At 34.5% G+C, this 19,196-nt stretch overlaps 4 protein-coding genes across 5 annotated transcripts; 3 read left to right on the forward strand and 1 right to left on the reverse strand.

Annotated features, from left to right (window-relative positions):
* The first annotated feature begins 381 nt into the window (after positions 1–381).
* On the forward strand, positions 382–1,481 carry LOC125585346. 2 transcript variants are annotated; one of them, XM_048754266.1, is made up of 3 exons: positions 386–626; positions 735–853; positions 971–1,481. In XM_048754266.1, the coding sequence occupies exons 1-3, from the start codon at positions 606–608 to the stop codon at positions 1,185–1,187; spliced, it is 357 nt and encodes a 118-aa protein (XP_048610223.1). In that variant the 5' UTR covers positions 386–605; the 3' UTR covers positions 1,188–1,481. The 2 variants fall into 2 exon arrangements, with proteins under 2 accessions (XP_048610222.1, XP_048610223.1); XM_048754265.1 differs by having other exon boundaries at positions 382–853.
* A 723-nt stretch (positions 1,482–2,204) lies between these two features.
* LOC106390391 (topless-related protein 4) lies at positions 2,205–6,098 on the forward strand. The gene is made up of 4 exons (XM_048755870.1): positions 2,205–2,349; positions 4,899–5,113; positions 5,201–5,264; positions 5,407–6,098. Exons 1-4 carry the CDS (start codon positions 2,205–2,207, stop codon positions 5,463–5,465), a joined length of 483 nt encoding a protein of 160 aa, XP_048611827.1. The 3' UTR covers positions 5,466–6,098.
* An 8,450-nt stretch (positions 6,099–14,548) lies between these two features.
* Positions 14,549–15,381, forward strand: LOC106395049 (protein RALF-like 32). Its single transcript, XM_013835582.3, has one exon. It carries the CDS (start codon positions 14,874–14,876, stop codon positions 15,225–15,227), a length of 354 nt encoding a protein of 117 aa, XP_013691036.2. The 5' UTR covers positions 14,549–14,873; the 3' UTR covers positions 15,228–15,381.
* Positions 15,382–15,553: 172 nt separating this feature from the next.
* On the reverse strand, positions 15,554–17,431 carry LOC106390828 (histidine protein methyltransferase 1 homolog). Its single transcript, XM_013831362.3, has 8 exons — positions 17,195–17,431; positions 17,052–17,114; positions 16,881–16,947; positions 16,689–16,789; positions 16,486–16,530; positions 16,125–16,403; positions 15,938–16,040; positions 15,554–15,849 (listed from the first exon to the last, which is right to left on the reverse strand). The coding sequence occupies exons 1-8, from the start codon at positions 17,327–17,329 to the stop codon at positions 15,767–15,769; spliced, it is 876 nt and encodes a 291-aa protein (XP_013686816.2). The 5' UTR covers positions 17,330–17,431; the 3' UTR covers positions 15,554–15,766.
* Positions 17,432–19,196: the final 1,765 nt, after the last annotated feature.

Consider the following 19,196-nt stretch of genomic DNA (forward strand, 5'->3'; position numbering starts at 1 on the left):
AACCGAGATGACATAGTTTTATTGTAACCAAATAGTAGGCATGAGATTCTTCGGCTTAAACGTTAGGTTTCTATGCGATAAATAATTTTTTGACCTAAAATATTTTTAAAAATGGGATAAGTTCATTAGTAAACAAATTATGTAATTAACAAAAAAGTTTTTAAAAAATTGTTTAAGAACCAAATATATTAATTCGATCAAAAATGTAAATTTCTTTTCCATATAATATTTTTTAAATAATTTTTATATAAATTTACCTTGCGCAAGTCACATGTCTTATCCTACTACTGCGAAGAAGAGCTTGACTCGCTTCTCCTCTCGCCAACTCAGAAAATAGGGTAAGGAGAGTGTGCCATGTGTCGTCTATTTATAACGGGCCGTATCATTGAGACCGTGAACCATACGACCTTTTGTTTTGCTGGGCCATTTCTTTCTCAAGCCCATGGCGTGCTGAATCCACTTTGTCGTGATGAAAGACGGCGTCTTCCATTAGGGTTGACGTGAGTTCTTCCTGGCGTCTTATCATCTTTCATCTTCTTCGTCGAGATACCAGTAACCGTCACCCACGATCTAGATTCAGTGCGAGATTTATGTAATCCAAGGCGATGGAGTTGGACTATAAAAAGTTATGCTTTCCTCTTTTCAGAAACTACATCTCATTCGTTCTAAACTCACCAGTAAACAAAAGATTGTGTGCTATGGCTAACGTTTTGGTCCTCTTCTCTGATCTGCAGACCGGCCGCTCTACCTCCACCGTTGAAGTTCGGTTGCTCCGCTTCAGGGAGGCCAGAAACATCCGCCGTGGTGGAGAACTCATGGGCATCGACGTGCTCCTACTCGATTCTCAGATTCTGTATTAGATCCGCATTTTGTTTTAATTTCACCGGTTCAAATCTGCACACTTATTTGCCGTCCTGAATCCATATTCTTTTAATCATCTCTGTTTCTTAGAGTGGTTATTTTATCTCAGAGGTGAACTGAACTGCGGGAGCAGTGGAGATGTTAATGCGGCAGAGGTGAGATGCAGCCTAAATAGATTACAGGATGTCCTTGTGGCAAGACAAGCAAAGACCGAGCCAAAGATGGAGGCGATTCCAATGTCTGCGGCGGTGACATTAAGATTATCTCGGATAACTGGAAGGACAGGTGGAGCAACGAAAGAGGAATCAAAGCAACATAGGAACTAAAACCATAAAAAGTGATTCATTCACTGAATTACAAATGAATAAATCAGAGGAGCCAGGATGTCGTCAATTAAACTCATATTATACAACCAACACAATGATGTTCACTCCTCGTTTCATTAACTTCCCGTTAACAGATCTAATACAGAAAATGAAAACAGAGAAATCTCAAGGGTATTTGTGATTTTCATCTAGAATCTTTGATTTTAGGAATAATCAAAATAGTCCTAATAATTTTAATAAATAGTTTTTATAATATTTATATAATTTAATAATAAAAGTGTTGAAAACAATGATGTCAATTACATGTAGAATCCACATAAATATTTGATATTATCTAATTTATTATTATTTAAAAGTGATTTTTGTTTTTCTTGCATGCCATTAAAATTAAAGTATAAAATATATTTTCTATAATATTATTTAAGAATTTGTTTAGTTTATTTGCCGGTTGCTTCATACACTACAAGAAAACGTTTCCGTAACGACGAAACATTACGAGGAAAATCTTTCCTCGTAAACTTACAAGTAGTTTACGAGGATGTTACGACGAAACTGAAATTCGTCGTAATGACGACGTAAAATTACAATGAAAATGTTTTGTCGTAAATACCTTGTAAATTTACGACGAAAATACGTGGCAAACAATATTTGTCGTACATTTACGAGGATATTACGACGACACATGTTACTGTTATTTATTGGTGAAAACGTGTATTGAATGCGCTTTGAATGCCTAATTTCGTTGTAAACTCGTTGTAAAACAGATGTAAGAGAGATGTAAAACCCTAGTAAAATATTCCTAGTAAAATCCTTGTTATACTTTACCTACCAAACTCGAAATTTTTTCTATATATATGTCATTTCTCACAATTCACTCTCTCACAACTCACAAACGAAAACAAAGAAAAAAAATCTCAGGAAAAAAAATCCAAAAAAAAATTTTCAAAAAAAATCCCCAAAAAAAATTCTAAAAAAAAAATTCCCCCAAAAATTCTCAAATTAAAAAAAAAAAAAAAAATGGCGGATGGCGGTAATATTCACGAGTTACGGAGTTGGATGTATTCCCATAAAGATTCGGAAGGGAGAGTGACGAATGCATTTCTGAGCGGGCTAGAGACATTCATGTACCAGGCGGGCTCTACACCGCTAACGCAGGAAAGCGGTAAGATGTTCTGCCCTTGTCGGAAATGCAAGAATTCAAAATTTTGACGTAGTGAAACTGTATGGAAGCATTTAGTAAACCAGAGATTTACACCACAATATTATATTTGGTATCAACACAGAGAGGGTTATGGTGGAAATGAAGCTAGTAGTAGTAATAATAATTTTAGGGATGCTGGTAATAATGAAGAACCGAATCATTTGCATAATGAATATAATTACCATCAAGAGGAGCAGATGGTAGATCATGATAGGGTTCAAGACATGATTACTGATGCATTTTTAGAAACAACTACAACAATAGCTGATGGAACTGGAAATGTAGAAGAACCTAATTTGGATGCAAAAAAGTTTTATGAAATGCTAGATGCTGCAAATCAACCAATCTACACTGGTTGTAGAGAAAGTCTCTCTAAATTGTCTCTAGCAGCTAGGATGATGAATATTAAAACATATCATAATTTACCTGAAAATTGCATTGATGCATGAGCGGAGTTGTTTAAAGAGTATTTGCCAGAAGACAACATGTCTGCTGAATCTTATTATGAGATTCAGAAATTGGTTTATAGTCTTGGGTTGCCTTCGGAGATGATAGATGTTTGCATCGACAACTGCATGATATACTGGAAAGATGATGAGAAGCTAGAAGAGTGTCGATTCTGCAAGAAACGATTCAAACAGCAAGGACGTGGGAGGAATAGGGTACCGTACCAAAGGATGTGGTACCTACCAATTACAAACAGGTTGAAAAGGTTTTATCGATCTGAGAGGATTGCTGCATCGATGAGGTGGCATGCCGAACATGTCCAGAGGGATGGCGAGGTCGCTCATCCATCAGATGTAAGAGCGTGGAAACATTTCAACAAGGTACACCCAGATTTCAGTAGAAATATTCGGAATATCTATCTTGGGTTATGCACCGATGAATTTAGTCCATTCAGAATGTCTGGGAGACAATATTCTTTGTGGCCAGTCATTCTTACGCCGTACAATCTGCCGCCAGAAATGTGCATGGAACAAGAATTTCTATTCTTAACCATATTAATCCTTGGGCCGAAGCATCCAAAACGGTCGCTAGATGTGTTTCTTCAACCATTGATACAAGAGCTAAAGGAGTTGTGGTCAGACGGGGTGAGGGCGTATGATTGTTCGTTGAAAAACAATTTTACGATGCGAGTAGTTATGCTGTGGACGATAAGTGACTTTCCTGCTTATGGGATGTTGTCTGGTTGGACAACGCATGGAAGATTATCTTGTCCATATTGTCTTCGATCGACAGATGCTTTTCAACTGAAGAATGGTAGGAAGAGTTGTTGGTTTGATTGTCATCGTGCTTTCTCCCCATTTCTCATCCGTACAGAAGAAATAAGACATTGTTTAGGTACAAAAGAGTTGTCAGAGACAGTCCTCCTCCATATCTCACCGGCCAACAGATCGAAGCGGACATTGATTATTTCAGAGCTCAGGAAACAGTCAAGTGTGGAGGAAACTGTCAAGTGTGGAGGAAACTGACATGTTCCTGGAAATATGTCTGATGGGTATGGTGTGGTGCACAATTAGCATAAGAAGAGTATATTTTGGGAGCTGCCTTACTAGAAGGATCTTCTTTTACGTCACAACCTGGATGTGATGCATATAGAGAAGAACATTTTTGACAATATCATGAATACAATACTTAACGTCCCTGGGAAGACAAAAGATAACAAGAAGTCAAGGATGGACTTACTGGATATTTGCTCAAGAAGTGAGTTACATATCAAGAGCAATGGCAACGTTCATGTTCCTATCTTTCGGTTGTCATCAGAAGCCAAAACAACTTTGTTTGACTGGGTTGCATCAGAAGTTAAGTTCCCTGATGGTTATGTTTCTAATATGTCAAGATGTGTTGAACGAAGTCAAAAGTTCTCAGGAATGAAGAGTCATGATTGTCAAGTGTTTATGCAACGACTACTTCCATTTGCTTTTGCCGAGCTCCTTCCAACAAATGTACATGAAGCAATTGCAGGTAAATATTTATTTGTAATATATGTACATATGTTATGAAATGTTATTAATTGGGTTACTTTTGCAATATACAGCCATCAGAGCATTCTTAAGAGATCTTAGCACACGTACGTTCAAGGAAGAAGTTATCGAACAACTTCAGAGAACATTCCGATCATATTGTGCAATCTGGAGAAAATATTCCACCATCATTTTTTGACGTCATGGAGCATCTAGTTGTCCACCTCCCGTATGAATCATTGCTTTGTGGACCTGTTCACAACGGATGGATGTATCCATTTGAGCGTTCCATGAAACATTTGAAGGGAAAAACAAGAAATCTTGCAAAGGTCGAAGGTTCAATAGTTGCTGGGAGTTTGACAGCAGAAACATCTAACTTCACATCATACTACTTTGCTCCAACTATTTGTACGAGAAAATGAGTTCCTAGAAGATATGATGATGGAGGAGTACCGACATCATATGTAGTTGATGGTGTTCCTGACATTTTCTGTCAAATTGGACGGTTTGGTGGTAAACTGAAAGAAGTATGGTGGTCATGTAAAGAAGATAAGCATAGTGCCCACACTTATATTTTGCTCAACTGCGTTAATTGGCAGCACCAGCTGTGCAAAACTCCTAGGCCAGACCCAGATATTAAAACGCTATTCACAGACCACACATGCGCAGTTCCGAATGGTCCTCTGGCACCTTCATCAGTCAATCCGCCTGTTACAACTTTGACAAAGCCAACAGCTTTTCCATCACTTGGAGCTCATGGTGTAAGAAACCTCAACGTTTGACTGCTTTATTCATGTTTCTGAATTGTAAAAAGTATTAATATTTGAGTAATTCTGTATTAAATGTAGCCCTTTCCTCCTGGTACTGCAATTGCTGCTGCTAATTCTGCCAACTGGACCGGTTTACCGAAAGGTGTGGTACTACCATCTTATGTACCATATTACCATTTGGTCAGGTTAGTTAAAAAAAAAAAATCAATTCTTTTTGCACAGAGTTGAATCTTGCCTGAGAACAAAGGCTTTTTCTCTCACTCATATTCTTATGCTGTAAACAGTCTGTTCATGCTTGGGAAAAAGATTTATGTGCGAAGGTTGGTTCAGTTCCATTGTCTAAAGTTGTAGAAGAAGAGCTGTATATGCTTCTATACGTTTGAGTGGTCCAGTGTGTCAGAAAACGCATTCAAGAAAGCTAAATCGTGTATTGGGCAGAGATAAATGGAACTTCATGTGTACATATTTCTGATCTTGATTTCTACGTTGATGATGTTAATTGGGGTGCTGAAGACTGAAGTTGACACTGGAGAAATCATGGGATTATGACCAGCATTTTCATGGATGGAGTCAGTTTCAAAACAAGAACTTGGGTTCATGAGAAGAATAATGACAACAGACGCTACAACAACTAAAAAATTGGGAACTGGAGCAGTAAGGATCAGCAATGAAGAGAGAGTGAAGAAAGAGACGAGCTGTGCAATGTGGAGGAGATCGGATGGAGGATTGTCGATGTGGAATTGGAGAGGGAGAAGCAAAGGTGGGTTTCAGCCACATTCGAATGGTTGAGGTAGAGGACGTTAACCTTCACTTAGAGTATCTCTTGATAAATATATTGAATAGAAACTTCGAAATTGGACTATAAATTTTTAACATAGGTTGTTATGGATACAAAGATCATACTTGCTCATAACGTTACATGAAATTTCTTATAAATCCGTTTGTTTCATTTCAAACCAGATAATCATGTTCCCCACACTGGCCGTATGATTTCAGTACTGTTTTCAATAGTATTGGCCAATAGTACGAACACAAAAACAATTAATCATTTATATAAACTTAGTGACTAACTCCATATTTACAAGTTCAGAATTAAATCACTCCAAATGAAAAATCATAATTCTCAAAAGCGAATTAAGAATTTTCCAGAATTTAAACTCTTTTTAGTTACCCACGACTAAACTTCATTTTTTTGTTAGATTTAATATAGTTGTAGACTTAAAAGGCATGGTCAATTAAATTACTTAGAGACTAATCTGGAAACAACATTTATAAAAAAAAAAATCAAGTGAACTGAAGCATTTTTACAATGCAACCAATCAAACACATAATTAAGATTTAATCAATTTTGGTTCATTTTGCTCATCACCTTAAATATAATTTCCAAAACAAAATATCAAAAATTTGGATATTAAAATTTCTGAGATTTGTATGATAAAAACAACAAATGTTTTTAAAAAATTATAATTTTATAACTACTTATAGTTTATAATAGATTATAATATTTATATATATATATAAAAATAAACATATAAAATATATAATAAAATTAGAATTTAAACAAAAAACTCGGGCGTACCCCGGGCCGACCCTAGTATATTATATTTTACGATACTAAGGCTGACTCTAAACAGCATTTACCGAACATATGAATGCATGTTCCTATATGTTTATTAAATATACTATAGTATAATTTAAATTCAAAAGAATGAAATTATTGAATTGGAAGCGGTATGCTAGGCAATGGAAAGCATGTTGCATCATTTGATATGTCAGTAATTTGGGACAGATTTCAAATATTTGACAATGATGCTAGTGAAACTTCAGGCTTGGCCGAATTTTCGACAGAGTTGAAAAAGATACAATAGCTGAAGAGAAGATTTCAAAATTTCAGGATATATGCTATCCTTTGGGACATAACGGAACTGCAGATTTCTTAATAAGAACCGGTCAATCTTTTTATAAAACCTTTTTTTATTGTTCTACACCTCAAACTTTAATAAAAGAATAGTCTTTTGACGAAAAAATGAAATTATCGAATAAAAGTTTTTAGAGTTCAAAACACAATGCTTGCTTTTAGTTGTTTAGGTCCTCAAAATATTTTTGAATGACCCGCATTTTAATTATAAGTTTAAAACTATTTGTAAATTTCTTGCATCTGTTAAAAGTCTAGTTGAGTACTCGAGTTCGCGGAGGTGGGCTCAGCTGAGTCATTCTTTCGTTGAGGGCTATGAGAAATGATATCATAGAGCACAAAATGTATATGTCAACGAAAATGTAATATGCCATATATCATAAGTTTAGACATTCTTTATTAGCTTCATTCGATCTTAACCACCATCCGTATCTTTGGTGGAGCACGTGCCACACACAGCTCCTTGATCCACAACAATATTCACTCTAATTCAACATCTTCTTTTTTTGTTGATTCTATCGAATCCCTACTGCATTTTTTTTTTAATTATACGGTGTATCCTGGTCCCACAAAAATGATCCAGACTAGTCACGTGTTGCCATGTGTCGGTCTCATGTTTCTGATGATGCTGAAATGTTAATTCTCCAGTGGCCGGGATTCGAACCCTGATGACTTCACCGTATTGAATTTTTGCTCTCAAGTTAATCACCACCACACCACAAGCCCTGGTTAAATCCCTACCACAAGCTCGGTCATGTCAAACTCATTGATTACTGACATTTTATAGCTCACCTCAAGGATGAAGTGTCGAAATCCCTGCTACTTCCGAACTCTTCCGAACTCGACACTTCATCCTTGAGGTGAGCTATAAAATGTCAGTAATCAATGAGTTTGACATGACCGAGCTGTCACATATAAAGGTCGTTCACTACAATTGTTTTTGATGAACGTTTTGGAACCGGGTTGGTATGTGAAGTTGCATACTTTTATTTTATCTCTTGTGAATTTTTTTTTGGAAAAAACAACGGATAAAAAAATATTTTGGATATAAAGTTTGTAGATTTTAATCCTTGTTTTACAACACTTTGTTTACAAAACAAAATGAGAAGAGTATGAATTAATCATTTACCTCCACACACTACAGTAAAAATTAATCAATTTTACTGATGAATTAAACTCTTACCTCTATATATGACACAAAACTTAACCCACTGACAACTAGTAACCTTCAAATAGCACCAGAGCTTTAATGATATATGCTTACATATTGTTGACAAATTCAACGTTGAAACGCTTCCATATAACGAAGATGGTGTAGCAACAGCATCTGCGGTGAAAAAGATATCGAGATGTTATGGGATGAGCTTGAATATGCTTATCTTTCACTTCACCGACATATTGTATTGACATTGAATATTCTAATTTCTCTTTAAGTTTGGAAGATCTTACTAATATTGATGCAGTTCATGATAGGTTTATTTTAAAACCTGATGGTGGACAATTCATGGATCTTCAGTTTCAAAGCTGCAAGCCTTAGCATTTAAGTAAATTTTCTTCTTCATCATGTTGTCAAAGGAACTGGAACACTTAAAACAGACAAGATTGTTCTACAAAGAGCTGAACATTTGATATTTTTGCACACAGTCTTCATCGTTTATCTAGAAAGAGTTTTGTTTACAAAGAAAGTCCTAACAAGATGTGGGATGTTATAGGTGACAAATTTGATTTACTTAATGATACTAAATATAGGAAAACTTGAGTTTGAGGATCTTTTTCTTGATAAGCCAGAATTAGAGGCAGTTGTATTTGATATTGCAGATGAGAATGAGTATGAAATGATTGCCTAAATCTCTGACCTAGAACGGTTTTAATTTTGAGTTATTCTTGGGTTCAATCTCTAGGTTCACCAACCAATAGGATTTCATTATTTTAAATTTGATATCTTTTAGAAAAGAAAACAAAATATTGTCACGTTATATTATGTTTTTAAAATAAATTTTTTTTTAAAAAAATAGTAGTTACAGAAAAAAATTTTTGAAAAAAAATATATTTTTAACTTCGTCAGCAAAACACTGAACCATAAATCCTAATCTCTAAACCCTAAATCCTAAATCCCTAACCATAAACTCTTGAGTATTTTAGTGTTTAATGTTTTTTATTTAGAGTTTAAGATTTATCCAAGGGTTTAGGGTTTATCCTAGGGTTTAGGATTTAGGGTTTAATGATTAGGATTTAGGGTTTAGTGTTTTGATGACGACGTTAAAAATATATTTTTTTGTAATTACTGCTATTTTTTTAATTTTTTTTTACCTTTTTAATTTAAAAAAATAATATAACTTGACAATATTTTGTTTTCTTTTATAAAAGATATCGAATATAAAATAACACAATCCTATTGGTTGGTGAACCTAAGAATAATTCTTTAATTTTAGTTAAATTGTTTAATATTTAAAGTTTTGTATTGGATTTGGGTTGCTTTTATTTTGTAAAATTTTATTTTACATATATATACGCTTCTAACAGGCATTAGTTTCCTTTTTTTTTTAAACAAAATTGCTTTTACTCTTCGACATACCCATTCTTATTCCATATGCACCATAGCTACAAACATTACATTTAAAACAACTAATTGGACTAATGAACCATACATTCACCTTTATACACATTACAAATTAACTGATTGGACTAGTGAATCGTATATTTACCTCAATATATCAGACAAAACTTTAATCAATTGAACTAGTGAATACTTCAAATAACTAACTAAAAACAAAAGCTATAAGGATATTTTTTACAAATCCAAATTTCTCAACCTTGGCGCAAAAGAAAAATCCAAAATTTTGCATAATATAGTTTTTTGAACACCAAACTTCTTATATTAAATTAAAGGTACAATGGGCTTAGACAATTACAGTTGGAGCTATACTCGACGGCAAAACAATAAACAAGAAAACTGCAATATGACGAATGAGAAATGTGGCAAAGACAGAAGAATCTGGTAGAGACACTACAAGAAAACATATTTATTACAAGGGTCATATTCCTTGTTAATTCGTTGTAATAGAAGGGTTACAACGAATTAACAAGGAATAGCGTTTCGTTGTAAAACGTCAGTCGTAATGCAAGATTCGTCGTAACTTCCATGTAACATTTACGACGAAATAAATTCGTTGTAAAAGCGAAAGAGAGTATTTCGTCGTAGTTTCGTAGTTACGCTTCATCGTAAAAGACTCGTATAGTTTCCTTGTAAAGTCGTCTTTAAGTACTTGTACAATTTACAACGAATTTACAAGTCTTTTAATGTAAAGTCCTTGTAATATTTACGAGGAATTTACAAGTATTTCCTAGTAAATTTCCCGTAAAGATTACGAGGATTTTACAAGGAAGTACTTGTAAAATCCTCGTAATCTTTACGAGAAATTTACATCTCATTGTCATATTATTATATTATTATGAAATATTCAAAATCAAAATATATAATTTATAAAATAAAATATTGAAAATTAAAATATTTTTTTTTTAAAATATATAAATGTCATAAAATAATATTCAAATTAATAATAGAAAACAAAAAAATTGAAAAATAAAAAGCTAAGGGAGAACGCCGTCGAAGTAGTTGTTGGAGGTGTTTCTTCATGGAGAGTCTCGTACTTCATCTATGGGTTCCGTCTCGAAGAGTAGGATGAAGTCGTCCTTGTGGCTTCATTGATGAAGCTTATTCATACCGTCAGTTCCATCTTTTTAGGAGTCACCTTGAAAAAAGAAACATATTAATATAATTAATTACATAAAATTATAAGAAAATAAAATATATTTAATTTTTTTAAAAAAAATCTAATCAGTCGTTTAAATGCCTCAACCTAATATTTGAATATAGTTTTGTTACCTAAAATTACCACCTAAACTAACCACCTAATCTAATTAACTAAACTAATCACCTAAACTAATTACCTAAACTAACCACCTAAACTAACCACCTAAACCTAAATTAATATTAAAAACAACATACCTTTGAGAGAAGGAGAGGAGTGGTTTGAGATGAATGAAGGAGGCATTCCTCATTCATGTGTCGAGTTTATATAAGAAAACAACATTCCTCGTAAAGTCGTCGTAATTTTACGAGGAATCTACCAGGCCCGCGTTTTTAGTGTTACGAGGAATCTACCAGGTCCGCGTTTTTAGAATTACAACGAATTTACAAGAAATATTTACGACGAATTTACAAGGAAAATTTTACGACGACTTTACAAGGAAAGCTTTACAATGAAATTACAAGGAAAGCATTACAACGAATTTACAAGGACACATATATTACGAGGAATCTACCAGGCCCGTGTGTTTTCTATTACGACGAATTTACTAGGACTATATCTGAAACCCCGAAAATCAAATCTCTAAACCCCAAAATCACTTATCTATTTACACCATACCCTTTTACCACATCATCCCCTTTATCATATTTTTTCTTAAACCCTAAACTCCAATTGAATCCTTAAAACGCAAGTTATAAGTACTATAATCAAACAACCACTTGATAGCAAATAATCAAATTGTTCTGTAATCTCTAAACTGAGGGTATGAAATGAAGTTAACTTGCTTGAGAATGCTTACAACAAAATCAGTTTGGTAAAACAGCTTAAACACGTTTTCACCAAAAATAATGGTAACATGTTTCGTGAAAAAAATCCTTGTAAAGTTACAACGAATTCACAAGGAAAGCGTTACAACGAATTTACAAAGAAAGAATTACAACGAATTTACAAGGACACATGTTTACGACAAATCTACCAGGCCCGCGTTCTAGAGTTACAACGAATTTGCAAGGGAGCATTACAACGAATTTACAAGGAAATCTTTACAACGAATTTACAAGGAAATGATTACAACGAATTTACAAGGACACGTGTATTACAAGGAATATACCAGGCCCGTGTTTTCCATTACGACGAATTTACTACGACTATATCTGATCCCTAAAAATCAAATCCCTAACCCCCAAAGTCTCTTACCTATAACCTCATATCCATTTTACCCCATTCCCCAATTTTCCCATTTATCCTATTTTCTCTTAAACCCTAAACTCCAATTAAATCCTTAAAAGCCAACAAATAATTATTATAACCAAACAATATACACTTGCATTAAGTCTTAAACTGATTTATATATTTTTTAAAAATATTTAAAACATATATTACATCATTCTGAATAATTCGAGTTTTCAACAATATTAGTACAATGATTATCATCGCTTGCATCGAACTCTTCTTCACTTTCTTCATCCGTCATATCGTCGAAAAGATCTTCATATTGACGGTTATCCACATCAATTAGAAGGATGTCATCAGTTTGTTGTTCAGATACTTCCACTTCAGTGATACACACTTCTTCTTGCAAAAGTGATTTTTCTCTAGCAACTATTCGTTCACGAGGTGTAACTTTGATAGCAGCTAATCAAGTTATTCAAAAATCTCTAAACCGAGGGTATCAGTTTGGTAAAGCATGCTTAAAATACGTTTTCACAAAAATTAATGGTAACATGTTTCGTCGTAAAAGCCTTGTAAAGTTACAAGGACTTTACAACGAATTTTCTCCTTCCTCGTAAAATCGACGTAAATTTACATGTAAATTAACACGAAACATTTTCCTTGTAACTTTACTACGACTTTACGACGAAATTCAGTTTTGTCGTAAAATCGTAGTAATTTTCTCGTAAATTTACGAGGAATATATTTACTCGTAATTTTTCCTCGTTATAGGCATGTTTTCTTGTAGTGAGAAGCTTCACTTGAAATTCTAAAATCCGTGATAGGAAGAACACATTGAGATCAAATTTAAAACCGACGTTGAAAAACCTAATTGATAGGGTTTCAGATCGGTTGATAGCCGTCTGTGACAAAAACCGATTGTTGGCCTGCAAGAGTTGAGAAACTCCAGAACCGTTGCCAGAAAAAATAGCACAAAGGCCTTGAATGTTTAGATTTGGAAATAACCTTACAGCAGAGAATTGTTTATAATTCTCAGAGTAGGAGACCCTGAAACCAAAGAGCAATTTTGATTCTGAAAATTGGAGTAAGCGCAAACAAGAGTACGTACAGAGACCAGGCTCATAGATGCCAAACTAAGTCACATATTAGGTTTCTGTTGAGAGTGTGGGGGCCACATGCACAGTCACCATCTTGCTTGTCGAATGTAGTTGTTGTCCGGTGAGGCTCCCCTTCGGGGCAGAGCCAAAGCCGTGCCTCCTTTCACCAAAAAGAAATTTTGGCTTATGGCAGCATTTTTCAGAAAAAAACTTAATAACATATTAGTATTTAACTCATTACTAATCTTACATGGGTTTAAGATACTTTTTTTTTTTTATGAATGAGGGCATATTTCTTTTGATTGCTTATGTGTGCTATTATTGCTCGCACGGCAGAGCAAGAAGAAATTGATGTGCTGAGAGAGCTAGGGCAGATGCACAGCACATATAGAAGGCTATGGTGGCAAGTGCACCCACTCTTTTTCAAAAAAAATATGTTTTATAAAGAAACTTGTTTAAATTTTGCCATAATTTTGACCAAAGCCCAGCTATGCACTCATTGGAAATTTGGTTATGCCCCCTTAATTCTATATGTTCATGATGTTATCCTTCTTATTTTTTATATATACTAAAATGTCCACCCACTAATAATATGTGCTGGATTCGCCCATGGTTGACATAATCGTATGTGATCCCTCTCGGGACGGTGAGTTTGGAGGTTCTGTGAAGATCCATGCAAGTCTAGCGTTGTCGAATTCATGAAGCATATGTGTTGCATGTGATGTTTAGGCCTCGACAGTCCTCTTAATGTCGATGATAGCTTTTTCTAGGTACGCGGTTTTGATTTATACCTTCTGTTCTTTTTGGTTGTATTATTTCTAGAGGTAACCCTAAATCGGTGAAGCAAGGCGTTGACCCGCGTAAGACTGCTTAATTTCCGCATTGACCGCCTAATTTTTTTTTTCGTCCGTGTAAAGTTGAAACACAGTTGATTATTTTTTACTCATTGTTGACAGATTTTGTGTAATTATTCATTACTAAATAATTGTAATTTGCTATCAAACCCAAAACAAACACATACATACTACATTTAGAGATTTTTTTCTACCAAACACACCATAATCTAAATGTTCAACGAATCAAAAGGAGGCCGTTTAAAATTATATATAAAAGTTATATAATTATGTCTAAGTACTTGTGTCATCATGTTTAAAATTAGCTAAACATATTATAAATATATTAAATTATATTTTAAACTAGATCATGCATATTTTCCGAGTACCCCCGATTTTTCGGTAACTTACTAGGCCCGAAATTTCCGTCCGACTAGCGATTAGCGTAGTTCCGAACATGAGTTTTTATGGAATTATACAAGTAAAAATTGTTTTTAATAAAAAATCCACCTGGGTCAATTGACCCACCTGGGAACAAACAGCTCATAACTAAATGTCCTCATACATTGTCATAAAGTACCTTTTATTTTGGCTATACTGAGATGAGTATTTTCAATAAGAATCTGGAATCAAACTTTTTATACAAAAAAACATTATAGGATACAAAAAGCGAGACGTACAAGTTTAATATTTATAACATATGCATAGAGATACATAAATAACACTTAGGTACTCAATTAAGTAAAGCAGTGTGTTAGGTGAAGTGCGGTCCCTCTCTAGTGCTGCTCCCACTAAGTTTTATCTTGAAATACTATTTATGAAGAATAGTCCCAATGTGGCATTCCATGCTTATTTAGTACTCATATAACCCAAGATCCGGCTCCAGAGTCTACTTTACTCGCTTCTATCTTAAAAAAAAAAATGGAGACACAACCCTTTAAGATCTTATTGACCATTACCATCGTATTCATCTACCTTCTTGCACACGTCACGTCCAAGGAATCATCATCACCATCTCTGTGCAATGGTTCGGTGGGAGAGTGCAGCAGCGTGGTGGAGACTGAAGAAATGAAGGTGCTAATGGAGTCATGGTCAAGCCAGAGATTTACGGAGGAGCAGACGCAGACGCTTTCATACAAAGCTTTGAGGAGGAATCAGCCGGCTTGCGACGGTGGCAACCGCGGCGAGTCCTACTCCAACAGATGTCTTCCTCCGCCGTCTAATCCTTACAGTAGAGGCTGCTCTAAGCACTACCGTTGCAGGGGTGATTCTTGACCACTCGCCATCATTATGATGACTCTTTATGTAATTTTAATTTGATGTTTGTCAGTTTGAATTGTTTTGGTTTCAAGTGTAATTTAAGAAAATGGGGTTTCCTTTGTTAGATAAAAGTAAATGTTGGGTGAAAAACAAAGATTTTGCCATATTTGTGTCGGGAGGATGCCTTTTGACCTAGTCGACGCCAACTGCTACGCCTATTATCTCAAGTTCAATTGGAGTGACCAAAATAAAATAATCCGAGTCACTCCCATCAGATCAATCAATACCAACTAACCTTAGCTTGGTGGGATCCATAGTTTGGTACTTTGGTATAGTGGGAATCAAGGGCAGAACACATAAGCGTTTTATTTAGCCAGGACTGCATCAAATTACAAAACTAAGGCGATGCGAAGTTGATGATAAAGTCAACATAATCTGTAAATGTTAACATAAATGAGATATTGAATTTTCTTGTTTTTCTTGAACACAAAACCCACTAAACTCGATGAATCTTTGGACCAGAAGGCGACGTTGAATCCCCGTAGAACTTTGACTTACTTGTACGAAAGCTTCCATACCTCTCTGACATTGGAGGAGCCATCTGTGACTTCAGACACTAAGGTTGAAGCAAGAACGCCTGCAATGAAGTTAAAGTGAAGCAGTATCAGTAAACGGGTGTATTACCATTGCAGAAGATTAACAAACACAACCCAGATCATTCTTACCGTCTTTCTCAATCATAGACAGGAACTGCCTTGTCCCTCCACCAACCCCGAAATAGTACTTCTTTGCAGCCATGTACACTGCTCCATCAGGATAGGCCAAGCACTGCAAAAAGAATCAAGAATCAAACCTTCGATGAATTTTAAAGAATGTTCATATCTAGGAGACTAGGATAAAACGAGAGTATACCCTTTTGATCAGTTCACAGAGACTTTTCTGAGCAGAGATGGAATAAATTGTCTCAGCCATTAGAATGATGTCATAACCCCCCTTCTTATCAGTCTCGCCATCATTAACTAGTGGAAGAAGCTGATGAACTTCACTCCACTCACCTGCAAAGAAGCGTACTTCTGTATCACCTACTGAGACAGACGGACGCTTCTCAGACAGATTAGCATTCAGATTGGGAATGGTGAGACATCGAAGGACCTCAGCATTGAAGTCCTGCAAATGAACTGCATCTGCACCCTGGACACCAAATAGAAAAAAAATAATTTAGAAAGATCTAAGAAAATGATTTTAGCCACAGAGCTGAGAAGTATCAGCTTACCTTGAGACACGCATAGATTCCTGGAAGTGCATGACCACATCCAAGCTGAAACCATAGATTCAACGACTTAAGTATGAATTAGAATAAACAAGAACATGTAATACATCATATTCCTGGATCATCATCATAAGTAAGATAACAAACATAGTTGAATTCTATATATCTTTATCTTCAAAAACAGGATCAAGAAGCAATGAGGTTACCTCGAGGACCCGTTTTCCGGGGAATGAAATGTTCCCAGTTTGAGTTTCTTTCTCAAGAGCTTTGACAAGATCTATAGATCCTTCCCAAAGCTTAAGCCCACCTGTATCAAATCGAATTTGAGGATACTTTACGTGTAACGATAATGCAGTGATGCAGACCACATAAACCATATCAAGAATATTGTAGATTACCTTCATATACTCCAGGAACCAAATCCGAATTAGGCAATCCAAAGACCTCTTTTGTGTTCACACGACCCTAACACCAAAACAGAGACTGAATACACTCACTTCCATGAACAACATCATCAATGGTTTAGCATATAGCTAATTAAAGTACTATGAGTTGAACAAAAAGCTCACCTTCAAAAGAGTGACTTCGCCGATACTCACTTTATCCACTGTGAAAGCAACGGAGGAAGAGACCTACTGCGACGGAATCCCAGGAAATCAAGAGATGGAAAGTTACGGGAGAAGATAAGAGAGGAAGTGAAAAGGGACGATACCTCGGAGGAGAATACTTCAACAGGAGGAGGCGGTGGAGGACGAGGTGGTTCTGGTGAATCGAAGAACCCTAAACCTTGGGATGATGACTTATCGTTCGAACAAGAGAAAAGCTGAAACGTCGGATTAGTCGCCATCGATGAAAGCTTCGGCAGCAGCTCTTCGACACACCAGAGCAGAGCACAGAGGAAACAAATAAGAACCCATCGAACAGTCGGTATAACGCTTGATTCAACGGTTCATTAAACCAATAAATTATCTATCAATTTGCTTTTATCAGGGAATTAAAATTCATTTGATTTCGGTTCAGATTTTTAGATAAACAACTAGTGGTATTCCGGCCCTTATGTTTTACTCTTACATGAATTTACAATTTATTTTATGGTTTTAGTAAAAACTTATGTTCAAAAATATGAAAATGAAAATATGTCTGAAAGAAAATAATGCTTTTTCATCTATTTGATAATGGTTAGCGACTATAATGTATTACTTTGTTTTTGGTTACTTAGTTCAAAGTGGAATAGCATAAGTGGTTGTGACTAATTGATTCAATAATAATAAAATAAAAAACCGATAGTCGTAACAAAGTTAATTTAGTTGAAATTTAAACATATAGTAAAGTTGATGTTTTATTTACATAACATACTTATACTGTTAAGTATCATGTAGACAGTATATAAAAACAACGACATTTGAAATTTTATTTTAGAGACTAATCTGAATTTCTTACCAAAAAATAAGGTAGTTAAGCTCATATTTATCCGTAAGCCGTAAAGGAAAGCTTCATGAATTATTTTCTTTGTAACTCTAATTCTGCTCTCCATATTGGATTCAAACAACAAAGCAAGCTCAAATGTATCATCCGAAGAAAAACAACATGAAAATCCAAATTTCAATTCGACAGCCCTAAGTAGAATTAAGCTTTTCTTCGTAAATCATTGATAAAACAATTGAAATGTACAGATTCAAAGTTCGTTTCGTCGACACAGTGAGAATCACAATTTTGATCGTCGTTAGAGATGATTTCAACAGCTCGTCGTCGCCGCCGCAACGTTTTTTTTGTGGTTGCAATTTATTATTTGTTCTAATTTGATTACAATTAAAATAAGGGAATTATAGACTTTTTCTTAATGAAGGTTATTTAGTTGATTTTCAGCTTAAAATATTATTTTGGTGACAAAAACTTAAAATGAGTTATTGAAGAGAATTGACCACAATTTAACTCATTAAAATATTTTGTCTGCCTCCAATCAATATTTGTCCGGTCCTTGTTTCTCACAGTTTTAGTTCGTCTTTTTTATTAACTAAAACCAACTATTGATTATTTCCTCTTATATTTTTTTTGAAAAAGAAAAAAGAAAAAAATATTAGAGAGAATAATCAATATTTCCTCTTATATTTGCTCGCTCAACTTATATAGTAGTTTTTGTCGATATATTTATATTATTAAAAAAGAAGTACCCATTTGAAAATGTTCTTACTTCATTAATTAAACTCCTTTTTTTTTTGCTTGTCTTTTTCAGTTGCATTTATGAAATATCCTAAAACGAATAAAACTGTCTAATTTATTACTTGTCTTTTCAGTTACATTAATGAAATATGCTTAAATGAATTTAAACTTCCTAATTTATTGTTTGTCTTTTTCAGTTACCTTAATGAAATATCCTTAAATAAATTTGGACATAATGTCATTTAATCAACCAAAAAAACTTATGACTTATCTTTACATGCATAATTTTAATATTGGAGATTTTTAAAAACGTGCATCATTAAAATGTTACCTAAAACATGCAGCACTAATATATAACATGCATCAATAAAACTAGAATTTGACTCACACAATTGTACGGATATTATTTTCAGTTGATTAAATTTAAAAATAATTATTTATTCAAAAAATATTTAAGAATGACTATGTTTTTTAAAATTATATGGTATTATTTGCTCATAACTCATTTGTCATTTGCTAAATTGTTAGAAAGAAAATTTTAGCATAATATAACT

This window comes from Brassica napus, chromosome C4, assembly GCF_020379485.1.
Source record: "Brassica napus cultivar Da-Ae chromosome C4, Da-Ae, whole genome shotgun sequence".
NCBI lineage: Eukaryota > Viridiplantae > Streptophyta > Magnoliopsida > Brassicales > Brassicaceae > Brassica > Brassica napus.

What these genes read in the sequence shown, in the direction of transcription:
- LOC106390828 (XM_013831362.3), bottom strand. Translation starts at nt 17,329, where the DNA reads ATGGCGACTAATCCGACGTTTCAGCTTTTCTCTTGTTCGAACGATAAG. An exon ending in GCGAAGTCACTCTTTTGAAG is followed by an intron (nt 16,948 to 17,051) that starts GTGAGCTTTTTG and finishes TTTTGGTGTTAG; the next exon opens with GGTCGTGTGAACACAAAAGA. An exon ending in CCGGAAAACGGGTCCTCGAG is followed by an intron (nt 16,531 to 16,688) that starts GTAACCTCATTG and finishes CTATGGTTTCAG; the next exon opens with CTTGGATGTGGTCATGCACT.
- LOC106390391 (XM_048755870.1), top strand. Translation starts at nt 2,205, where the DNA reads ATGGCGGATGGCGGTAATATTCACGAGTTACGGAGTTGGATGTATTCC. An exon ending in CATCACTTGGAGCTCATGGT is followed by an intron (nt 5,114 to 5,200) that starts GTAAGAAACCTC and finishes TATTAAATGTAG; the next exon opens with CCCTTTCCTCCTGGTACTGC. An exon ending in CTGGACCGGTTTACCGAAAG is followed by an intron (nt 5,265 to 5,406) that starts GTGTGGTACTAC and finishes TGCTGTAAACAG; the next exon opens with TCTGTTCATGCTTGGGAAAA.
- LOC125585346 (XM_048754265.1), top strand. Translation starts at nt 606, where the DNA reads ATGGAGTTGGACTATAAAAAGTTATGCTTTCCTCTTTTCAGAAACTAC. An exon ending in CTACTCGATTCTCAGATTCT is followed by an intron (nt 854 to 970) that starts GTATTAGATCCG and finishes ATTTTATCTCAG; the next exon opens with AGGTGAACTGAACTGCGGGA.
- LOC106395049 (XM_013835582.3), top strand. Translation starts at nt 14,874, where the DNA reads ATGGAGACACAACCCTTTAAGATCTTATTGACCATTACCATCGTATTC.